We start from the raw sequence: 25,452 nt of genomic DNA on the forward strand, positions 1-25,452 counted from the left end.
TTTTGTGATTAACAGGTCTTTTATTGGTAGTAAACTAGAGCAAACAATCAGAATAATACATATGCAGTATTCAGTACACACAATAAAAGTTAAAGAAATTCAAAACCTGTATAAAACAAACACTGGAGAAAAATCATACAGCTTAAGAGATACAGTGGTAAAGGTCCTCTCCATCCTTTGATTACAGCTTGTACTCTGTACCCAATAGAACTTACCGCACTTACCAAAATAAGAAATACAGACGTTTTAGTACTGATGTATTTAAGAGGATTAAACACATTTTCTAAGAATCTTGCAATGACAAATAGGTGACCCTTTAGCTGGTAAGCAGACTTAAGGGAGGAAAGTGGGGAAAGGAAATTAACTAATATTTTGTAACCATTTTTAATAATTTCTTATTTTCCAAACACTGCTTTCATAACAGAAGTGTTTTACACTTGCACAATATTAATTACTTTATTATACATGGAAGCCTGTGGTAGGCTGATTACACAATAAGACTGCAAACAACCAGTGGTACTTTTCTGACGTCAGAAGAGTACATAAGACTGAAACATCACCAAAAGTACATAAAAAACTCATCAGCATAAACATCAAAGTACATTAAAAAATATAATCAGGAAAAAAATACAATTGCTAAAAAGTGGTTTAGAGCAAAGCCACTGTCTTATCAGTAGCTTCAAATGGCAATTAGCGTTCATAGCAAGTTTTGATGACTTTACAAGACCCCTGTACAATACTGACTAATGCACCCTTTTAAAATGTACATTAAAGGCTGCAATTTCACAAAGAGGTTCTGATGTCACTACTAAATGCAGACACTTACTCCTCACATTAGCTAGGTCACCAGTTGGAATTACAACCTTATTAACAGTATCTGTAGCTCAGACTATGTGGGGCTTTATTATACATGGAAATCTCTATGGTTTTTTTTTTTTTGTTTTTTTAAAGATGGGGCGTTGTTTATCCTATTATTTAGTATTTGAATGCCACAAGGCATGTAAAATGCCTAATGAGTTACCTAATGGAATGTAAATCATTCTAAAATTGAAACTGTCCAGAGAGAAGAGGGAACAAGGCAGGCTCAGAAAGAGGGTAAGTCAAGAAAAGAACAAAAAAAAGAAGTGTGGGTGACACGTAATAACACAGACAAGAAAACAATGCTTTAAGCCATGTATAACAAATAATGCATACCCCAAATTTCAAAAAATTATGTAATTCCAACTTGGGTTCTAATACTGGATCTAACCAACCACTTGGGTGTCAACACTGTGCCAGATATCATAACTCCTAAGGAACTACAGCCCTGTTACAGTTGGGATAAGGAGAGGGTGCTATTTTTTCTTCTTCTTTTATTAAAGCTATCATTCCAGGCTTTGATCAAAGATCCAAGAATATTTGTTCTACCAGGCTGGAATGAATGGTTTGGAAGTTCAGAGTACATTTAAAAGCTGCAACAAAACATAGGTAGCCAACATCTCAGAATTTTGGATCAGCCTAGATGGAGACAGCAATTTGAAATGTTTTCGATCCCTTACTTAAAATGATGAAATGTGTATCAGCCCAGATAGAGCAATTTGAAATGTTTTCGATCCCTTACTTAAATGATAAAATGTATTATCATACTATCTGTAAATTGGATATTCCATTACAGTGATAACGTACAGAATTCCCATGCGTTATTACACTTTCCTGAGAGTAAAGCAATTAGAATAACCTTAATCCTAGCAACAAAGTTTTTTTTTTTTTGTGGGTTTTTTTTTGTCTTTTTTGTAGGTTTTTTTTTGTTTGTTTTTGTTTTTGGGTTTTTTTTTGCCTTTTTTGTTTTTTTTTTTTGTATTTTTGTGGTTTTTTTGCATTTAAAACTTTTGGGCTATTCCCTGACAATCTATACATGTAAATTTGATTGCTAAACATTGTCACTTTGAATGTCAAACTATTTTTAATCTATTGATTTTGATTAAAAATCATAATACAAACAGAGCTAAAATCACACTAACAAAATAAACTAAATATGAAAAGTTGCATTGAAAGGGCATTACATTATTCTTAATAGGATCGTGTAGAAACATTCCAATGGCAGTGTTCTCAAAATAAAACAAAATTACATTAGACCTCCAGCCTGGTCACTTTGGGGACCTTACCTGTAACTTTGGCTGGTGGGTGTCTTTACTCTCGTACTACATGGCTCACTTACATCAGACATCATATTTGTATACCCTGAGAAATCTGACACCGAAGTCCTTACTCTATGGTCCACTTCTCCATTAGAGTTAGTGATGAAGGTCATTGGCACCCTGCTGCCCGACTTAAACTGAGAACCAAACGCTTGTGCAAAGTTCTCAATCTGGTACGTTGTTCTAGGCTCTATGTCTTTCTGAGGATCTATCTGGCTAGCTAACTCCTGAGATGGAATCTGAAAGCTTGTTGAGGACTCTAAATTTTTCTGTTGTTCCTTCTGGCTAGTCAATTTCTGAGATGAGGACTGGAAGGCTGATGAAGTCTCTAAATTCTTCTGAGAATCTATCAGATCATCCAGCTCCTGGGAAGGTGTCAACTGCTGATGTGTAGCATCCAAAGCAGATAAATAAAGACCTGGTTGAGATCCAAACAACATCCCAAAAGGAGGCTTTGGCAATGAAGATGGCAACACTGAGGTAACAGATTGGCCGAAACCACACTCCAAAGGAGACGTAGTGTATATTTGTTTTTCTGGAAATAAAGTGTGGTTGTGGAGAGGTGAAGACAAACTGACAAACTGGAAACCGTGTCCAAGAGTAAAACCTGCATTAGTGGATTTTTCAAAAGCCTGTTGGAGGTATTTGGAGTATTCTTGCAACATGCTTGCCTTATCACTTGAAGACGTTTGGGTGCCTGGGCTCAAATTTTCTTCTTGAACCAACTCTGAGTGTTCTCCTGAGGTGTGTAAATCCACTCGTGGTTCCGTTATGTTGAAAGGATCCTCTTTCTGGCTTTCTGATTTGTTGGAGTATTGATCCAAAATACTTTGTAAAACCTCATCAGGAATTCCAGACTTGTCATGACAAGACTTAATTTCAGCATTTAGAGCCGAGGAGTCAATAAGGGACAATGGGGTCTCATTGTCCAAAACACTGACACCTGCAGACTGAATGACGGACTGTTGGGAGACCATGTGTCCTACATTTATAGAAAAGGCACTGTTGCTGCTGGCAGTTGGTAAATATCTTCTTTTCTTTGAAAACTGCATGGCATCATCATAATTACTACTTATTTGACCTTGTTTACCACTGGTACTTTGGAGAAGACTAATAGTCTCCACACTATTATTTGAAACTATGCCAAGTGAGCCACCTGGTTTCCCAGACAAGGACTTCTGTCCAATGATGTCTGGTAATGGTGACACAAAATTAAGGTAGCTTTTCTCTGTATTCTTTCTGCTTCCTTTCTTAAAGATCAGTTTTGGCACCCTTTTCTGCAGTTCATCAATACCAGTGCCAATTATGCCTCCACTGGAAGACACAGTAGGCATTTCTACTGAGTAACTCTGCATGTTTATATTATTTGAAATTTGTGATTCACTTGTTTTACCAGTCTTATGTTCCTTATTTTCAACAGCTATACTTTTTGACTTCGTTTTTCTCCTTGAAGAACTTGTATTTCCCTGAGACAACACAGCCAGATTACCCATACTGCTATGGGTTGATGACCCAGGTTCTGCACCAGCGGCTCCTTTAGCTATGGCTTCACCACATGTGCGCCTGTGCTTCAACAGTCTATCAGTCCTTGAAAAATACTGTTGGCAAGTGTCACATTTATATGGCTTTTCTCCACTATGCGTCCTCTTGTGTCTCTCCATATGGTACTTCTGAATAAACTTCATGCTGCACTGATCACATCCAAATGGCTTCTCTCTACTATGAATTTTCTCATGTCTCTGTAGTAGGTATTTCTGAATGAAACCCATACTACACTGGCTGCACTGGAAAGGTCGTTCTCCAGTATGAATGAGGACATGTCTCCGCAGGTGATAGGAGCTTCTGAAAGCAGCACTACAGTGATCACAGATATGAGGTTTCTGACTTGGGGAGAGGATGGCACCTTCTCCATCTCCAACCAAAGAAGGTTTGGAAGATGCACTTGGCTTCCTCTTGGCTTTGATTCCCTGAGATTCTGGCTTTGGCCTCTTTGCCTTTTTGACATTAGTGTCCTGCTTTGGCTCCTCACTGCCATGGTGGTCATCAGTCCTGCTACTGCTGCTGAGCAATACGTCACGGTGGTGCTGGGCTGGTTGCTGCTGGGCATGCTGGTGGAGAATACTGAGGTCCTGGATGACGCCGTGGCTCCCCCCATCCCCGCCTCCTAGGCCAGGAGATCTCTCCTCAGCCCCAGCGAACAGCCCCCCATAGTGGTGGTGGTGATGGTGGTGGTGGGACTGCTGCTCCTCAGGATCTGCGGGTTTCTCCTGTTTGATGCTAACCAAAGACTGCAAGAATCCCCAGGAGGTCCTCTGCGAGGGGAAGGCCGCGGCTGACGCCGCCGGCTCCTTCTTGAAAGTCATGTCCGGGGCTGGCGGAGGGGGGGGCTCAGCGGCCGGGGCTGCGGAGGTAGAGGAGGATAACACGCACTGCGGGGGAGGGGCGGCCGACCCCGCCGGCCGGGTGAAGCTGGTGACCGGGGGAAGCCGGTGGTTGAACATAACCATACCCTGGGGAAAGGTGGGTTCCATCTCTGCCCTCCTGCTGCTGCCGCTGCCGCCGCTGCCGCCGCCGCTACTACCACCGCCGCCGGAGCCGCTACCACCGCTACTGCCGGTACCACCGCCGCCACTCAGGAACCCACTGCCGATTTTCATACCCCGAAGGAGGACTGGCTGAGGAGAGGAGGAGGAAGAGGGAAGAGGGAGGAAAGGGGGTGGAACCGGGCCCCGGGCCGGGACCACCGCAGCGCCCAGGACCCCGCCGCGCCGCCGCCCAGACCGCAACGCGCCCAGCACTAATTCCCAGCCCGGTCGCCTCCGGCACCGGCACACATGGTCCTGGGACTCTTCCCTGGGCCTCGCCCTCTCCCTCTCAGACCCACCGGCAACACTTACGGGTACCGCCGCCGCCGCAGCCGCCGTCGCCTCCAGTTAATAAAAATAACGCCGTCCTCTCCACAATGGAATTAAAAGCCTCCCCTGTACTGCGCAGCCGCGGCGCGGTGTCTGCTGGGAACTCTTCAACCCAGCCAGAGGGGAGCTCTGCGGAGCCACGGCGCCTGCGCTGCAGCTTCCGCCCGGTCTGCCTGTCAATCACTGGGGCGGTTGGGCGGAGGGGAGGCCCAGGGCTCGAGGGGCGGGGATTTGGGTCCCCTGTAGAAAGAGGCTTCCAGGCGAACGGGCGTGATTGGTGGGCTGCACTGACGGAGTTGGACGTGGGTGAGGGCTTCTGGGGGAGGACGCTCAGGGGGTGGAACCCAAGGGGCGGAATTACGCGGGACCTTACTGCGGCGTGGCTCGGGGGCTGCAGAGAAAGAGGCTGGCAAGATGGGGGAAACTGAGGACTGAATGTTGGGGCTTTTTCTAGCTTACAATTTGTAGTCTAGGTATTGAATCACAATCCAAACCCAGAAGTGGGTCACTTAGGGCACTTTTGGTTCTGCCTAAAAGCAGTAAACTTCAAATGCCCAACATTTATTAAAACAGATTTCTTCCGTTATCCCTCTTAGGTTGGAAATATTTTAATAGTGGGCGTGTACCTTTGCATTTATAGGAGGAGCCTGCTTTGAAACCGTTGCAAAAAAAAAAAAAAGTTGTTTTACTGCCAACCTACCTGAAGGCTACTGAAGAAGGAAACCGCGTGTAATCCGGGTGCTGCAGCCCTGTAAAACACGCCCACACTCATACTTCATCATCATCAGATGTTATTTAAATGCCCACATACCTTTTCAGTCTGGCTAATGACTCTGTTTGCAATGTTACAATGTTGCCTAGTCCCTTATGTTACTTATTTAGGAAAAACTGACTACCAGGCCCTTCTAAGACGTGTACTAGGAGTCACTCTGCCTTCCCCCAGTATGGACTGCTGAGAAACGCATGCAAAATTACAAATTTTTTCTTGAGGGAAAATTACAAAGTAAAATCTTGAAATCAGAGACTAACAAATACCACACAAGTCTCTACTCAGTGGCTAATGTACACAAAGCACTCACTTTCATATTAAACGTGCCAAAATCTAAACCAGCTACTTGCCTAACAAAGCCTATATAAATCACAATTTTTTTCATAAAAGAACTAGAACCATCACAATAATTCGTTTACATAGTATATTTTCTTCGTGAAATTTCAAGTCCATTTTCTCACAATATTTCTAACTAAATAACTGCTCATAACTAAATAGTAAATGACTTCTCTGAGAAACTTCACCATTGAAACCATAAGATTATTCATTATTCTTTATGGGCCTCTCTGAACCTGTGCAGAAACTTAAAAGGTAATATTTATGAACATTTGGTGGTAAGAAATATTATTCTAATTCCATGAAGTTACCTATAAGCATTCTGCCACTTAAATTGCAAAACTTGAATACCGTCAAGGATAGCTAAGTGTTAAAAGAAAGACTGAAAATTCCAAAACTTAAGGCAGTAGTAAAATATTAGTCAATGCCTGTGAGAAATGAGGCTGTCCCTTTATTCAGGGCGTCAGTGTTTAATGGTAAGCTGGGATGCATATAAGCTAGTCCAAGCATGAAGGGCAGTAGGACACTCATATGAAAAGCCAACTTTGTTCCTCAGTTATCAAGATAAGAAACCTGTCATTTCTCTCATTCACTCTGTCAGCCTTGAGATACTCCAAGCAGACTTACCTCTGTGTTGTATACCCCATATATCAGGAAGATGAAGAGACCCTGTAAAATAAAATGGAGGGAAAAAGCTGTTAACGCTAATCATTTCAGCAGTAGAAATACCCGAAATAAACTTTCCTGGGAACAGACAAAAGAAGACACACTTCATCAAGGTCAATTTATTTTTCTATTTTTCAACATTAGAAGCTGTACCTTGAGCATTTATAAGGTAACATACCAGCACATCACTTACAGTGGTTGTGCTACGCAATTCTTCATAAATAGAAAATAAAAATACCATTCCTGGTACATAGAATATTAATTATAAAAATCAAAATGCCAGTTTCTGAAAGATAGCTAGGTAATGAAAAAATTAAACTCAGAAAATGTCATCAAAGTAATCAATAGCACTCAGCATCAATATTTCTAAACCCTGTTTTAGACTACGGAAAATGGAATATATTGGTTAAAGTCTTCACAGGAGTAAAAAAAAAATTTTTAATGAAAACAACTAAAAGGATAAACTTAGGGTAATAAATAGTTTCTAAACAATATTTAAAACTCCAGTTCAGGTTAGGATAAAATTTCACATTATCACTTGTAAAACTACACACATTTTTATTGTAAACTTTTTATAAAGAAGTTTCAAAGATCTGCTGTTTATTAGTCCTTAGTTTTAGAAAATACTTAATTGTAAAATATAAAATGAATCTCTCTAAAATATTAAATTTTTTAAGAAAATAAAACTGATGTAGTTTAAACTTATTAGAGAAAATAGCAAGAAATTTTCCATGTATTTTGGCTTTGCAGGGGAAAGAAAAAATCTATATTATCCTATTCTTGTTAGGTATGAGTAAACCAAATATGAGATAGATGCCAGGACTAAAGTCTGGAAATGGTTCAAATAGTTAAGAAATGTGACATTTCAAAAGGAAAATATTACAGGAATATTTTAATATTTGTTTTATATCTGCATACTTAACATCTTACAGATAAAGGAAACAATCCTATAATAAGGAGATTGAATAAAACAGAACTAGGTTTTGCTCATCAGTTTCTTCTGTAACATATTTTATTTTTTAAGAACAATTTTACTTTCTTTATTATTTTCTTATGTAATCTTTACACCAACATGGGGCTCAAACTCACAACCCTTGAGATCAGGAGTTGCATGCAATACTGACTGAGCCAGGTGCCCCTCATCATTTTACTCTAGTATGGTATGTTCATTACAATTAATCTTACAAGTTTTCAATACTACTCTCTATATAATATCAGAAACAAACCTTCATTACATGTATTTGTATTAGGAAGAAAGGTTGATAAAGAGTTTTGAACAACCAAAAATGTCTACTGGGTCATTGACTTTTAAAAATTCAAGTACAGTGAGAGTTTCTTCACTGTGTATACATCACGTCCCATAGCTCAATATCAATACTCAAATCCATCCAAGTAGCCTTTCTCAAGATCTACATAGTGTGAATTCAACCGTCTTAGATGATACTCATTTTATAGGCTACTTGTTTGCCTATATTCTAGATAATTCAAGAAAAAAGTTCTCTGACTTATGACAAAACTATACAATAATTAATAGTGCTCCTTCCTTTCATAATTGCTAATTCTTTATTTCATATTGTGTTCTATAGATATAAAATTAAGAGTAGGTCACTCAAATTACTTCTATGTATGAGACAGGAGTATTTTGCTTTGTGCAGTACCTAAGTTCTTCACCACAATGCCTTGTGTATGGAACAATAGACACCGTGATTTCTATATGTTAAGAAATTCATCTGTTGGGGTGCCTGGGTGGCTCAGTCAGTTAAGCAGCTGACTTCAGCTCAGGTCATGATTTCATGGTTTGTGGGTTCGAGCCCCGTGTCAGGCTTTCTGCCATCACCCAGGAGCTCGCTTCAGATCTTCTGTCCCCCTCTCTCTCTGCCCCTTCAGTATGCTCTCTCTCAAAAATAAATAAACATTAAAAAATGCACAAAAAAAGAAATTCGGCTGTTATCTATATATTTTGAGACATCTATAGAAGAGCCCTTCTATGATGTGTATAATCACTTCTGTAATTTATCTATTTCGTAAATTCAATTTTCTCTAAAAGAAAAGAAAATTTCAAAAATCACATTCATTCTCCATGTCTTGGTAAAGTAAGAAGGATATGGAGTATGTTCTAATATTTTTATTTACTCTATTTCCATGTTACTTGTTATACATTTTAAGTTCTCACATATTTAACTCTTTAAAGTAATATAAAATGATCCACAACAAAAGTCTGCCTTTTGAAAAAAAGATTTAGACTGAAAAACTGTTTCAAATAAAGGCAGCTTCAGTCTCAGAAGTTTTTTTCTCTTTCTCCTTTCTCTTCAACAGATGCACACTTAAAAGCATGGTAAGCAATCCCCAAATTATTACTTCAAAGATCCTGAAAAAGCCTGAGACTTGAAATCACTCCAAGGAATCTCTGCTTTTTTTTCTCTTGGGTTGTCTACCTGATGTCACCACAACCAGCTGAAAAGTAAAACATTAATAATAATAATAATAATAATAATAATAAAAAATTGTGTGTTTTATACATGGTGCCTTTTTTCCCCACTGATTTTACCAACTATTGACAGTTGTGATAATTTAGATCTAACTCTACAGAACTTCATAAGCCCTTCACTACTGGTTAAACATCTCATTTTCTCTTTTTTCCCAAGGGAAGAATCAAAACAGAAATAGCTAAACATAAAAATCTTAAACCATAACTAGGAGCCACTTTTAAATCTCCGCAGGGAGAATACCTTTAAGAACAGCTGGAAGGAACCAACTGCCAAATTTCAACTGGCACTGAGACTTCTGAGCTCCTTCTACCAACATTCTGTCCCACCAAAGAGTGAACACTGTAAGTATGCCTTATTTCTGAAACGAATGATCCTTCATGTCTGTTGGGGAGTTTCTGCTATTCCATCCATAGACCTACCCATTCAAAATATATATGGAGTATTAATCTATAATGGAACCAATTTCTCAATGTTTCAATCACAGTAAAAATAACAGTAATTGGACAGGAAACATCCCAAGCGTAGCTGGATTCCTATAGCATGTGTATATATCATGGGCAGGAGCCAGGACCAGGGAAAGAACACAAGGGTATTACATCTGATGCTGTACAGGAGTTAAAAATAGAAACTTACAGGAAAGAAGGGGGGAAATCATGCTATATTATTTTATTTTCATTTATGTATGAAACATTAAAAACTGAGGCAGCTTTGTAAATATCTTCATTGTCCTAGAAGTTCATTGAACAACGTCGGCGGATAGATTCAATGGCTGACATCTAGTCTGTTATTTTTATATTGATTGTTCTGTACTTTCGTAGTGCACTTCATGACTGCTACAAAATCAATCTTTTCTGTGGTAATGTATTCTTTCCTGGCGATACAAAGAACAGGAAGGTGCCACTATACACAGTACATTGCCCACTCAGGAATCAGAAGAATATTAACAATGCTAATATATGTATAGCTCTCTCAAAGTACTTTCATTTGCATAATTCCATTTGTTCCTCACTACAATACTGCAAAGTAGGCAGCATGAGTGTTATTAGCTTTTTTTTTTTACATATGAGGATTTTGAGGCTTGCTCAAAATGCCACCGTGCTGACAAGTGGGCAGAGGCAAGGATTAGTTTCTGACTCCTCATCTAATGTGCTTTCACATACAACTGCCTTAAATAGACACCTTCGTAATTCTGAAATCACCAGCTTCAAGGTAATACAATTGGTGAGCTCTTTAAAAGCTGAGGTGTTTTGAAAGCATATTATAGTTTGATTAGAACTGTAGAAGTTCAGGGACTCAGTATCCAGTAATAGAGCTGCTTAGACTAGTGCTCCACAGTCTAAGATGGCCTAGCAAATACAACAGGAAATACACTTTGCAACAGTGGTTCCTAGTTGCTATGCACCAGGTTCTGTCTTTTGTGCTTCCTTACAAGTTCTCATTCAATGATATATACTTGCTAGTTGCTGGGAAACATATCTTTTCCCATCAAAACGCTGCTAGGTAACCACATAGTCAAATATCCTTTATCATTATCATCATTTACTGACCTTCTTTGAATGTATGGTGCTATGCTGTGTGCTTTTATTTATTTACAAACCATGCTCCAACCTAGTTTCTATAAACAATTCCTGTTTGGGCGACGAAATCCCATGGAAACAAAAGCATTAGTGTGCAAGGATATGTGTATTTGCTTGTTGCAACACTGTGTGTAGTGGTAAAGAACTGGAAACAACCTGAATGCCCTTCAACACAGGATTGGCTGAGTAAATCGTGGTCTCTTCATCCCTTAAGATACTAGGCAGCTGAAAGAATGAGTTAGAGCTATGTTTATTAGCCTGGAGTAATTTCATGAATTGTTAAAGGAGAAGAGCAAGAGGAAAAGACACGTGTGTTATATCGTCTCTTTTTTTAAAACAAATGACAAAACCTCCCTTCCTCCTCCCCAAATACAACTGATTCAACAGGAGAACAGTGGAAAGGTGCACACCACACTGTTGTCACTGGTTTTCCTAGTGGAAAAGACGTGAGGGAGAGGAAGCAAGTCAGAAACATGTTAGAAGCACACTAGAAAAACATGTATGACCTTATCAAAGGAGGTGGAATGTACAATTCTATGGAGGATATTAAATATAAATATAGAAAAGAGAATCTGCACATGGATAAGGAGCTAAAGATAAGATGGACAAATAAAATACTGATTTGATTTGGGGTAAGATTGGGGTTTTTTCTTGACTCCTATTATTTTTTTAAAGCTTTTATTTTTAAGTAACCTCTACACTCAAAGTGGGGCTCGAACTCACAACCCTGAGATCAAGAGTCACATGACTGAGCCAGTCAGGCATCCCCACTATTATTTTAATATAAAGAGTAGCTGAGGTGCCTGCGTGGCTCAGTCAGTTAAATGTCTGACTCCTGATTTCAGCTCAGTCATGATCTCACGGTTGGTGAGTTCAAGCCCCATGGCAGGCTCTGTGCTGACCGAATGGAGCCTGCTTGGGATTCTCTGTCCCACTCTCTCTCTGCACCTCCAGCTTACATGCACACATGTGCTCTCTCTCTCTCTCTCTCTCTCTCTCTCTCTCTCTGAAAAATAAATAAATAAATATAAAAAATAAAGAGTATAATACATTTGAACGAAAAAGGATGTAAGTGGGTTTATTTAAAATGAATTCATTGGGGCACCTGGGTGGTTCAGTCGGTTAAGTGTCAGAGCTCGGCTTTATCATTATCACGAACTTGTGTTCGTGAGTTCAAGCCCCGCGTCAGGCTCTGTGCTGACAGCTCAGGGCCTGGAGCCTGCTTCAGATTGTGTGTGTCCCTCTCTTTCTGCCCCTCCCCCACTTGCACTCACACACACACTCTCTCTCTCTCAAAAATAAACATTAAAAAATAAGAAGAATTTATTATTTTTTAAAAGTGGGGTATAATTTACCAATAAATGTATACTTGTGATTAGTAGACTAAAGAAAATAAGCAGTTTATACAGCAGAACACATCAATTTTGCCAGGGAAAGTGGGTACATCATGAGAAGGGAGCTAAAATCTATTAAGCGATGGCCTCTTGTGGTATGTGTTTGGTTTGCTGCTCTTCTGAAGATCTGATTCTTGAAGGAGAAGGAAGCGTGGTCAGTGAGACAGCTGGGAAAGGGCATTTATGAGAGATCTTTGAGAAAGCACAGCTTCATGAAAGCACAGAGATCTCCAGGGGACACGCAAGGAGCTCAGAATTGCTAGAGCAAGTTGCTTTCAAGCGAGAGAGGGGAAGCTGATGAAACCAGAAGCAGGGGCAGCACCAGACTGCGAAAGGCCTTGCATAGCGTGTCAAGGAATCCAGTTATTCCTCTCCTAGAAAAGGGGGTCATTACAAAGTTTTCATCAGGAAAGTGATGTCAGGAGCTTTTGGGGGTTTTGTTGTTGTAAAGTAACTCCTGTAGCACTGAGAGAAATCGGTTAAAGAGGCATAGGGCAACCGGTTAGGAAGCTACAGTCAGGGTAAGAGAATCCAAAACGAGGGAAATGGTTATGAGAATTCAGAGACGTTTAGGAGGTACAGTCAAATATCGAACGGAGGTGGATGCTGACTGGACGGGACAGGAAAAAGCGAGAGCTGGGTTACAGGTGATCATCAGCTCACTGGCTTCAGTGATGGGTGATTTCCTAAGGCAGAGAATTAAATGGAAAAGAAGCATGTTTGCTGAGGAAAAGAATGCATTTATTATATGTGTCAGATGGGAATGTGGTCCACTGAGCAATTGGACACACAAGTCTGAGCCTCAGGAAGGATCTCTGGGATAGAGATACAGGGCTGGGAATCATCCAAGTAGGGATGGCAGTGGATGCCCTCAACTAGGGAGCACGTAAAGTAAATGAAGGCAGTGGCTGTAGACAGATTTCTGGGAAATGCCATTCCTGCTTCAGAGCTAAGCAGAGAGAAAACCAATGAAGGAGGAGTCAGAGAGATGGTGCTTTCAGGGAAGCCAATGGAAGATTTTTTTCTTTATTTGGTTTTATTTATTTCTTTTAATGTTTATTTTTGAGAAAGAGAGAGAGAGAGAGAGAGAGAGAGAGAGAGAGAGAGAGAGGAGCAGGGGAGGGGCAGAGAGAGCGGGGGAGACACAGAATCTGAAGCAGGCTCCAAGCCCCTAGCTGTCAGCACAGAGCCCAACACAGGGCTTGAACCCACGAACGGTGAGATCATGACCTGAGCCAAAGTCTGACACTTAACCAAGTGAGACACCCAGGCACCCCAGAAGAGAGTTTTAAAGAAGAAATGAGTAGCGGCAAACATAGGTTAAAGGCATAAACTCTGAAACCATACTGCCTGGGTTCCATTCCTGGCTCTACTACTTACTAGCTGTGTGAGCTTGGGCAAATTACTAAGCATCTCTGTTCCTCACTTTCATCATGTATAAAATGCTCACAGTAATGTGCCTGTCTCATAAGATTGTTACGGGAACTAAAAGAGTAAATAAGTGTAAAGTGCTTGGAACAGTGCCTAACAGAGGTAATACTATCTGAGTATTTGACTGATGTCACATAAGATCAACTAAGAAGGGACCGGCAAATGCCATTAGATTTGGTAGTTACTGGATTCATTGCATTTACATTTGAGTAACTTCTATATGTCAGGCGCTGAGAACATAGTCATGAAGGAAACATTGAACTTGCTCTGAAGGAGCTTATATTCTGGCGAATAGCATTCATTGACTGTGTGTGCACTGTTCTAATCACCTGACAAGCATTATTACTTCGCTCATTCCTCACACTTACCCTGGATATAGGTACCATAATTATCCTCATTTTACAGATAGGAACATTGAGCAACACGGAGAGGTTCAGCAAGGAGCTGGAGCCAGGAGGTGGCAGAATCGGGATTTGAATTGAGCTGGACTGACTTCGGAGAACACCTCCTTAGCCTCGAAATCGTATAGTCTCCAGTTGGCTGCTGGTGACCTCAGTAACAGTGCCTTTAGAAGTATGGTGGGGACAATACCCAGAAACTGAGCATTGAATGGGAGCTGGTTAATTGAGAGATTGAGAAGAGTTGAAAGCATTTCCACATAGAATCACACTGACAAAGTCCAAGTATGTGGATTTGTGGGGGATTTATTCTATTTGGGTGATAGAGTAAGGAAAGTGAAAGGATTAAGTAGTAAGCATGTTCTTTGGTCATGTCTTTCTCAAATACCTGTTTCAACTATTTCTTTGCAGCGATCTGGCTGGCGGTCAGTTCAAGATTAAGATCTCTGGTGAGTGCCTGAAGGGTATGTATTTGTTATTATTTATTGAAGCAAGATCAGTACAATTTCTTTCTTTCTTTCTTTCTTTCTTTCTTTCTTTCTTTCTTTCTTTTTTCAATATATGAAATTTATTGTCACATTGGTTTCCATACAACACCCGGTGCTCCTCCCAAAAGGTGCCCTCCTCAATACCCATCACCACCCTCCCCGCCCTCCCACCCCCCATCAACCCTCAGTTTGTTCTCAGTTTTTAAGAGTCTCTTATGCTTTGGCTCTCTTCCACTCTAACATCTTTTTCTTTTTTTTTTTTTCCCTTCCCCTCCCCCATGGGTTTCTGTTAAATTTCTCAGGATCCACATAAGAGTGAAAACATATGGTATCTGTCTTTCTCTGTATGGCTTATTTCACTTAGCATCACACTCTCCAGTTCCATCCACGTTGCTACAAAGGGCCATATTTCATTCTTTCTCATGGCCACGTAGTACTCCATTGTGTATATAAGCCACAATTTCTTTATCCATTCATCAGTTGATGGACATTTAGGCTCTTTCCATAATTTGGCTATTGTTGAGAGTGCTGCTATAAACATTGGGGTGCAAGTGCCCCTATGCATCAGTACTCCTGTGTCCCTTGGGTAAATTCCTAGCAGTGCTATTGCTGGGTCATAGGGTAGGTCTATTTTTAATTTTCTGAGGAACCTCCACACTGTTTTCCAGAGTGGCTGCACCAGTTTGCATTCCCACCAACAGTGCAAGAGGGTTCCCGTTTCTCCACATCCTCTCCAGCATCTATAGTCTCCTGATTTGTTCATTTTGGCCACTCTGACTGGCATGAGGTGATATCTGAGTGTGGTTTTGATTTGTATTTCCCTGATGAGGAGCGATATTGAGCATCCTTTCATGTGCCTATTGGCCATCCAGATGTCTTCTTTAGAGAAGTGTCTATTCATGTTTTCTGCCCATTTCTTCACTGGGTTTTTTGTTTTTCGGGTGTGGAGTTTGGTGAGCTCTTTATAGATTTTGGATACTAGCCCTTTGTCTGATATGTCATTTGCAAATATCTTTTCCCATTCTGTTGGTTGCTTTTTAGTTTTGTTGGTTGTTTCCTTTGCTGTGCAGAAGCTTTTTATCTTCATGAGGTCCCAGTAGTTCATTTTTGCTTTTAATTCCCTTGCCTTTGGGGATGTGTCAAGTAAGAGATTGCTACGGCCGAGGTCAGAGAGGTCTTTTCCTGCTTTCTCCTCTAGGGTTTTGATGGTTTCCTGTCTCACATTCAGGTCCTTTATCCATTTTGAGTTTATTTTTGTGAATGGTGTGAGAAAGTGGTCTAGTTTCATTCTTCTGCATGTTGCTGTCCAGTTCTCCCAGCACCATTTGTTAAAGAGACTGTCTTTTTTCCATTGGATGCTCTTTCCTGCTTTGTCAAAGATGAGTTGGCCATACATTTGTGGGTCTAGTTCTGGGGTTTCTATTCTATTCCATTGGTCTGTGTGTCTGTTTTTGTGCCAATACCATGCTGTCTTGATGATGACAGCTTTGTAGTAGAGGCTCAAGTCTGGGATTGTGATGCCTCCTGCTTTGGTCTTCTTCAAAATTACTTTGGCTGTTCGGGCCCTTTTGTGGTTCCATATGAATTTTAGGATCGCTTGTTCTAGTTTCGAGAAGAATGCTGGTGCAATTTTGATTGGGATTGCATTGAATGTGTAGATAGCTTTGGGTAGTATTGACATTTTGACAATATTTATTCTTCCAATCCATGAGCACAGAATGTTTTTCCATTTCTTTATATCTTCTTCAATTTCCTTCATAAGCTTTCTATAGTTTTCAGCATACAGAAGATCAGTACAGTTTAAATATCAGATCCACATGTGGCAGAATCTCATTCTATTACAAAAATCAAAAAAGATGAAATGTATTCTCAACCAAATTTAAGATAGCTGAAGGCTACAGATGAGAGAATTTTTTGGTAAACGTAAAAAAATCTAAAAAGTAGTCTTACCTTTTCTTGGTCTGATTCTGGACGAGTAGGTTCCAGGAATCTGCGTTTTTAACACACACCTGAGTTGTTCTGATGCATAATAAAGTTTAAGAATTAATTCCAGCTCCACTATGTACTAACTCTGTGACCTAGGGCAAATTACCCAGTCTCTCTGTGCCTCAGTTTTCTCATTGTAAACGGAGATAATAATAGTACCTACTTCAGAGGTGTGTTGGAGAATTGAAGAGGTAAATTTTTAGCACATCTGGCTCAAAATAAGCCTTCAGTATGTCTTTGTTATGTAAAATAAACAAATCACAGTTTTAAGGGACAATCGACAAATTAGAGGCTGTAACTTTAGGGAGGTGGGAGTGTGCCTTATTAGAAGGCAAATTAAATTGTCATGCACTGATTTTCAGGTATTGTAACCAAAAAGCTTAGGGAGTAAATAAATTAGGAAGAATTTCAGGATAGAATTTAAAGAGTTTTGACAACAAAAGTTTTCTTCTATATTTGCAAATGACATGTCAGATAAAGGGTTAGTATCCAAAATCTATGAAGAACTTATCAAACTCAACACCCAAAAAAACCCAATAATCCAGTGAAGAAATGGGCAAAAGACATGAATAGACACTTCTCCAAAGAAGACATCCAAATGGCTAACCGACACATGAAGAAATGCTCAACATCACTCATCAGGGAAATACAAATCAAAACCACAATGAGATATCACCTTACCCCTGTCAGAATGGCTAACATTAACAACTGAAGCAACAACAGATGTTGGCAAGGATGCAGAGAGATGGGATCTCTTTTGCACTGCTGGTGGGAATGCAAGCTGGTGCAGCCACTCTGGAAAATGTTATGGAGGTTCCTCAAAAAATTAAAAATAGAACCACCCTATAACCCAGCAATTGCACTACTAGGTATTTATCCGAAGGATACAGGTATGCTGTTTAGAAGGGACACATGCACCCCCATGTTTCTAGCAGCACTATCAACAATAGCCAAAGTATGGAAAGAGCCCTAATTTCCATCAACAGATGAATGGATAAAGAAGATGTGGTATATTTATACAATGGAGTATTACTTGGCAATCAAAAAGAATGAAATCTTACCATTTGCAACTACATGGATGGAACTGAGGGTATTATGCTAAGTGAAATTAGTCATAGAAAGACAAATATCATATGACTTCACTCATATGAGGACTTTAAGAGACAAAACAGATGAACATAAGGGAAGGGAAGCAAAAATAATGTAAAAACAGGGAGGGGGATGAAACATAAGAGACTCTTAAATATGGAGAACAAACAGAGGGTTACCAGAGGGGGTTGTGGGAGGGGTATGAGCTAAGTGGGTAAGGGGCATTAAGGAATCTACTCCTGAAATCATTGTTGCATGATACGCTAACTAACTTGGATGTAAATTAAAAAAATAAATTTAAAATTAAAAAAAAATTTCTTCTGGAGCTCTTTTTTTTTTAAGTTAAGCTAATTGGTCAGATATGAGGCATGTCATATATAGAGGTCCCCATGTTACAGATCAATTCTACAAGGATTTCAAAATATAGTTCAAATATTATATGAATGAGGACCTCCATGGTTGTAAATGACAACTCAACTCAAACCAGATGAAACAAATAAAAGGACAGAGATTTATTGAGAACTAGCTCTAAGAATTGAATAAATAGTTAAATAATTAAATCTCAGATTTGCAAGAAGAGGAATGAACAAAGATTTCTCTGTCTGCTTCTCAGCCGTTCTCCCAGATCATTTTTCTCTGGTGGGACATGTACCACCCAAAGGGTCCAGGCTCTTGTTTTTACAGCTTTTAATACAAGAGAAAAACTGGTTTTTCTCTCTCAACTCTTGAGATAGGATTCTGGCCCTATTTAGGTCACATGTCACTCTGAATCACTCACTGTGGTCCAGGGAATGAGCTGTTATGGTGACAAGTCTACACCTTAACCAATCCTATGATCAGAAGAGCAGGATCATAAAAGAAGATGACCATTTCCATTCAGACCACTTAGCTAGAGCTGGAGGAGGGAGAGGGATAGAAGTAATCACGTGGGGGAACGTCAGTTACCCCAGTTAGTGTTTACGGCAGACACGGTCACTATCCTCAGGACTCACAACTTAGGGAGCAAAATATAGAAATTTGTATGAGCGCCTGGGTGGCTCAGTCATTAAGCATCTGACTTCGGCTCAGATCATGATCTTACAGCTCATGAGTTCGAGTCCCACATCGGGTGAGCTCGAGACCCACTTTGGGTGAGCACGATCCCCGCTTTAGGTAAAACAGGAGCCCCAGGTGAGCCCCACATCTCTCTTTCTCTTCCCCTTGTGGGATACTCTCTCTCTGCCTCTCACTCACTTGTATCTTCTACCTCTCTCTCAAAAGAAAGAAAGAAATTTGTATATATGAAATAAAGAAAGGCTTATACATGTGGACTATGGTATTATAAAAATACAAGTTAAATACTAAAAGATTTGTGGAGAATCAAGATTATGAATTTTAAAAGAGAAAAAATAATCATAGTGACCAATGAGAGGGCTTATATCTGAGAGACAAAGATTATATGAAAAGAGAAAGTATATGAAATAAAACCTGCTTGGATGGAAAATCCTGATCAGAGTCTTGGTAGTTTTCCCACTAAGACCAAATTAGTCATTGACTCTGGAAAATGGCAGTGTTATGAAATGAATTCTAAGAATTAAATCACCATAGAAGCCAGTGATGTAAAGAGGTATGGAAATAATTAGAATGGAGTGTGGGAAATAAAGGCAGAGAACCCACATGAGGAAGGTATTGGAGGATCCCGAATGAGAATTTACCACAAGTGAAGGCAAGGAATTGTCAGTGACAACAGAGGCAGATGAAAAATCTGAGTGTTCTTCAGAAAAAAAAAAAAAAAAAAAAGTTGTAGAATTTGATTGACTGGATACAAGAAACCAAAGAAAAATAAGTGCCAAGGAATGTGAATATGTTAAACTTGAATGTGAAACAGAAAAAGGAGATTTGCAATGACGATTGTGGAAGACAGGGGCAATAGGAAGAGATTCTGAAAGGAGAGCTTAGCCAGACTATTTTACAGGAAAAGAGCATGAGAGGGTGTAGGAAGAGAAAAAAATAGAGTTGGTCTTCTGACAAAGCATACAATTAAAAAAGACCATCCTTGGATGGAACAGATATTGCAAAGCAACCCCTATTACAATTACAAAAGCAAGTGAGAAAACCACAGATGTTTCGATCAGTTTTCCACATTAACACGGTTACCATTCTCAGTTATGGTTGCTTCACAGATACTTTAGTCAATTCAATCCTATTAGGATTTTAATATATCTTAATTCAGGATATTGATTTTAACATAATGGAATTTTACAGAAGGTGATATCTGGTGTCTAGATTAACCTAGAAGTCGAGATGTACGTCAGCTGAGACATTCATGTCCCTGTTCATCCCTCTATTATACCGTTTCTGCAGTGGATTCCCCCACACAGCTTCCATGCTTGTCTTCCTCCTGAGTATCTGTGCTCCTTAAGGACACAAACTTATTTGCCCTTGTAATCCTAGTGGCACATAGTGAGCCCTTACAAATGAACATTAAGTTACAGAAATAAAGGCCTTACCAGTGATTAAGTGATTTACCCAGTTTGCACTTCTGGTTAGTAGCAAAGCCAATCCTGGGATCCAGACCTCCTGTACCCTAGTCTCGGGCATAACCCACAGACCATGCCCTCATCTTGCACTCTTTTATAAAGATTTCTCTTACGTTTCGATACCAGGTAGCTGCCCTTCGGTGCCCAACTTGGTTTTCATTCTAAGGAAATTGTCTTAAAATCAATTTCTTTGGCTGCTGGGTGCTCAGAATTAAATTTGTGGCTCGCCATTAGCCCCTTTTTTACTTTGTCCTAATTTCCGAGTATCTCTATACGCCATCCCAAACCCTCCTTGGAAAAGGTAAGAAAGCAATGCCCATGCAGCATGTATTTAGGGTCCAGCACTGTCCCTATGACTATGAAGGACTGCCTCTTGACTTCATATGTATAATGTCCTGTTTTCCTCTTTCATACCTTATTGGTATAAATTTCTCAACCTTTTTTATGAAATATTACAAATTAATATAAAATTCAAGACTTCTGGATCATTCTATGAAAGAATTAAACTGTTGGAAAAAGCCCTAAAGGAGAGTGCCTGGGTGACTCAGCCAGTTAATGGTCTGACTGTTGATTTCTGCTCAGGTCATGATGGGCTCTGCTCTGAACATGGAGCCTGCTTAAGATTTTCTGTCTCTGTCTCTGTCTCTCTTTCTCTCTCCCTTTCCTTCCCTCTCCCTCTGCCTCTCTCCCTGGCTTGCTCTTGATCTCTCTCTAAAATAAAAAAATAAAAAATTTAAAAAAATAAAAAGCCCCAAGAAGAGGAATGGTGAAGGAAATTATGTGTATTGGTATAACATTACACCGCAGACATTAAAAACAATCTTTTGGGAAAGATTTTAATCATGTGGGAAACTGCTTAAGATAAATGAGTGAAGAGGGGTGCCTGGGTAGCTCAGTTGGTTAAGCGTCTGACTCTTGGTTTTGGCTCAGGTCATGATCTCACGGTTTCCAGGTCATGATCTCATGGTTTCCTGAGTTGCAGCCCCACATTGGGCACCAGGCTGACAGTGCGGAGCCTGCTTGGGGATTCTCTGTCTCCCTCTCTCTGCCCCTCCCCCACTTGCGCTATCTGGGTCTCTCTCAAAATAAATAAATAAACTTAAAAAAAAAGATAAATGAGTGAAGAAAACAGGATTTTACAAAAGGTATTACCCCAGCTGTGTAAAAGGAAATGCATTGAAAGAGAAAGGAACAGATACCTGAGTGGTTCAGTCAGTTAAGCACCTAACTTTGGCTCAGGTCACGATCTTGTGGTTCGTGAGTTTGAGCCCCACATTGGGCTCTGTGTTGATTACAGCTCAGAGCCTGGGGCCTGCTCTGGATTCTGTGCTTCCCTTTCTCTCTGCCCCTGCCCCTCCCGCGCTCTCTCTCTCTCTCTCTCTCTCCCTTCTCTCAAAAAATGAATAAACATTTAAAATTTTTTTAAAAAACATAAAGAAAAAGGAAGGAAATATGCCAAAGTATTGATGATTACCTTTAGTTGTAAGATTGTGGATAATTCTTTTTAAAGAATTTATTTTAGGGGGATGCCTGGGTAGTTCAGTCAGTTAAGTGACTCTTGATCTCTGCCCAGGTCATGATCTCACAGTTTGTGAGGTTGAGCCCCACATTGGGTTCTGCACTAAGCATGGGGCCTGCTTGGGATTCTCTCTCTTGGTCTCTCTCTGCCCCTCCCCTGCTCCCAAACACACGTGTACTTCCTCTCTCACAAAATAAGTAAACATTTTTAAAAAAGATTTTATTTTTATAAGTATTCTCTACTCCCAACATAGGACTCCAACTCACGACCCCAAATCAAAAGTCACATGCTCTTCTGACTAAGCCAGCCAGGCACCCCAAGATTATGGACAAATTTTATTTCCCTTATACTATTATATATTTCTCAAACTTTGTATATTTCTTATTATCAGAAAAATATTTTCTAAAAGTCAATTTTAAAAGATTTTTAATGGCACGGGGCAATAAGTGTAAACTGTTAAATAAGAAAAATCTGCCTACAGAAGCACCTGGGTGGCTCAGTCGTTTAAGCGACCAACTCTTGATTTCTGCTCAGGTTGTGATCTCACTGTCGTGGGATCAAACCGTGCTTCTGTGTGGAGCCCACTTGTGATTCTGTCTCTGTCTCTCTCTGCCCCTCCCCCCATTAAATAAATAAACTTTAAAAAAAGAAAGAAAGAAAACTGCATAGGAATTTGTATCACAATATAATCACAACCATATAAGAAAACACATTTTACAAAATGGACAAAATGCACCAAAATATTTTAAGTGTTGCTACTATGTGGTAAAACTCCAGGAAATGTCTTTTTCCTGCATTTTTATCCTTACTCTCTCCTGTGTCTCCAATGGGTTTGTGTTTCTTTTATAATCAGAACTGCCTCTCCAAATAATGTAAAAAGAGCTTCATAAGCATAAAAACCTAATAAATGTGAAATATCCAGAGTAGCTCTTCTGCTACTTATGTATGAATGGTATCTGCTAGAAATCTAGACTTCTACTTTCATTTTGAAAGGTCACTATACACTTCCAGGAAAGAGTTTTGCAAAACCATCTTAACATTTTAGCAGAAACTAACAACCTGTTAAGCTTCCTAGAACTTCCCAGAAGATCAGAGCTAACAACAACTTCCATACTTCCTGTTGTGTCTAGAAGATAATCACATAGAGTAGACATAATTACATAGGGGTATTATGCTACTTTGCCATCTGGTGACAGAACATAGGGACAAGTTGTTGCTATGAACCAAAAAGAGGCTACAGTAGCCTCTTCAGGGAATTTGGGCAAATTGTTCTAGGCCAACAAATTAACTAAGTAATTGACATGGTTTGTTGAAAATTTTGAACAGCAAAAAAAGCATAAAAGTCTTGGCATGTTGAACCGAGCTGTATCTTTTGCCAAAGCCAACTGCAGTTCTTGGAATACATACCATTTGGACTTCAGAGTGTAGTTCAATAGAATTCTCATCTTAAGGTGCTGCGTTGACCTTATGTACCTTTCAAGTTGAACTTCATCAGGACCTACCTTCACTGAACATGTACTGTTGAGTGCACACTAGGAACATGCATTGCTGGGTGCTTGAATTGCCTGGATATTTAACTTCCAGAATCCTAGTCTCCAGACTTGTCATCAAATCCAAGGGCTTCTCTGTTAGACATATGCCAACTGGTGTCAAATTTGGTGTATTAAACATAGTAAAAACAAACAAAAAAACAAAAAACAAAAACAAAAACAAACCAAAAAAACCTACTTTGAAATAAAGAACAAGTATGAAATTTAAAAAATCAACCATAAAATGGCCTAAGGCCAAAATGTTTGGAAATTTCCCCATAAGTCTAACCCTCGTCATAGTATTTGTAAGAGCCAGAACTCCTAAGGCTAGCCCTATGCAAGTTCCCTTTTCCAGTTCCTTGCATTTAATTTGTTCATTTTTAAACATTTGCACACTACTTTATGGGTTTTTTTTTAAGTTACTTTTATGGAACATGATTTCATTTTGGACTCAGTGAATCCCATTTTAAAAAATGAGGAAAATAAGTTACTTGCCCAATGTAACAAAATAAAGTAGCAGAGCAAAGATAGAACCTAGATTTCGTGGCTCTTAGTTTGGCATTTGTTCTACTATTGCACACTTCCATTTAACTAATAAAATGGCTTATTTGTGTCTGTTTCTCTTTCTTTTATGCCTAGAGTTATCATCTTTGCTCTCTTCATATGGTAGACCAAAAATTAATTGGTGACTTTCTTATAGAAGATAGTATATAAATACAAATTCCTAAGAGGGATTCAAAATTTTATCGAACCCATTTTATTTATTTATTTATTTATTTATTTACTTATTCCTTCCTTCCTTCTTTCCTTCCTTCCTTCCTTCCTTCCTTCATTCATTCATTTAAATTTTAAAATCCCAGCATAGTTACCATACAGTGTTAAATTAGTTTCACGTGTAGCCCATCTTTAGAAGGTGAAACTGAATCTACCATTTCTGCCAAATATCTTGAGTTTTTTACTCAACAAATTTTTGGACTCAAGCTGACATCTTCTGAGAAGATTAAGCAGCTTGCAAAAGCAATGGGTCCATTATAATTTACATCCTGTTTCACTTCACCGTGAGTAGTTGAGGGTAATGTGGGTCTCTGCAACATAATCAGACTTTCAGTTCTTGACACCATAAACAGTAACTTAATTGTCTCTAAATCCTAGACCGTTAGCCATTCTTTTTCAAAACGTGTAAAACACTACTGAGTAAATCATGGAAAGTACTTTCAGTCCTAACGAGTATAAAATAAGGCGTTATTGTAGGCTCTTTATTATTTTACTTTATAGTTAAATAACAATTATTCCATGAACTGAGTAAGCACCAGCCTCTTAGCTGATGGTCTAGAGTGTTCTGCGTCACCTGAGTGTGACTTTGGAAGTAGCTAATCCAGTTATCTTATCGAAGTAGGAAGCAACAATTTTGCATCAAATATATTGACAGTAAGAGCATCATAACAGAAGTCCTTTAACATTAAAATAACTGTGAGATGACTGTTCAATAGGATGTTACTCAGATACTTGGGAACACCTTTGTGGCTGACATCTTGAGAGCTCTGTTAGGTTGCATTTTTCAGGTAAGAGTTCTTCAGGCCAAAATAACACCTTCTGTGTTACTGCAACAAATTTCTGGGCTTCTGTATGGCTCTAAAAGTGTTCAAAAGAATACTTGCATGTGCCCCTCCTCCCACATCCATGTACAAGTATGCTAACCCGCAATCTGCAAGAGTACACAGAAGTTCTTAGTATGGTACGAGAAAAGGATAGTTCTGTCTTGTGTATCCAGTTTCTAAGCTCATTGGAAGCCCTTCCATCAACAACATGGAATATCAGCTCTTCAGACACTTGACAGGGTTTCAAGCATCCATTGACTGCAACCCAGAACTTGCCACAAGCTGTTTCTAGACACCTGATATTTGTGAGAAATGGCATCTAGGATATATGTCAACTATTCCTAGATTTTTTGAGGGCTATTTCTGTGTAAAGTCAGAAAACAATCATACAGTATTTGGATCACATCAACACTGCTCCCTTACACAAGTGCCTTCAGTGAGTAATGCCATTTCTACAGGAATTTTTTAAAGTTTTATTCTTATCAAGGTTATGCATGGACATGATTTCTGGAATCAAATAGTTCTCCAAGACATGTAGTAAGAAACACTGACTTCTACCTCCAAATTCAAAT

At 39.5% G+C, this 25,452-nt stretch overlaps 1 protein-coding gene and 1 long non-coding RNA gene across 6 annotated transcripts in view; one reads left to right on the forward strand and one right to left on the reverse strand.

Moving 5' to 3' along the window:
- ZNF281 (zinc finger protein 281) lies at positions 1-19,237 on the reverse strand. Of its 5 annotated transcripts, XM_042976227.1 has the most exons (4): positions 19,183-19,237; positions 6,825-6,866; positions 5,793-5,841; positions 1-4,852 (listed from the first exon to the last, which is right to left on the reverse strand). In XM_042976227.1, the coding sequence occupies exons 2-4, from the start codon at positions 6,842-6,844 to the stop codon at positions 2,141-2,143; spliced, it is 2,781 nt and encodes a 926-aa protein (XP_042832161.1). In that variant the 5' UTR covers positions 6,845-6,866; positions 19,183-19,237; the 3' UTR covers positions 1-2,140. The 5 variants fall into 5 exon arrangements, with proteins under 5 accessions (XP_042832161.1, XP_042832164.1, XP_042832159.1 ...); XM_042976230.1 differs by lacking the exons at positions 6,825-6,866; positions 19,183-19,237 and having other exon boundaries at positions 1-4,848; positions 5,793-5,812; XM_042976225.1 differs by lacking the exons at positions 5,793-5,841; positions 6,825-6,866; positions 19,183-19,237 and adding an exon at positions 5,075-5,199 and having other exon boundaries at positions 1-4,848.
- The window catches only part of LOC122235863, a 23,092-nt gene continuing 7,257 nt past the window's right edge, over positions 9,618-25,452 (forward strand). Inside the window, exons 1-3 of the long non-coding RNA XR_006213952.1 lie at positions 9,618-9,693; positions 14,160-14,437; positions 14,564-14,616. This is a non-coding gene — a long non-coding RNA (uncharacterized LOC122235863). The remainder of the gene's footprint in view (positions 9,694-14,159; positions 14,438-14,563; positions 14,617-25,452) is intronic.

The sequence above is a fragment of the Panthera tigris genome, chromosome F3, assembly GCF_018350195.1.
Source record: "Panthera tigris isolate Pti1 chromosome F3, P.tigris_Pti1_mat1.1, whole genome shotgun sequence".
NCBI classification, from domain to species: domain Eukaryota; kingdom Metazoa; phylum Chordata; class Mammalia; order Carnivora; family Felidae; genus Panthera; species Panthera tigris.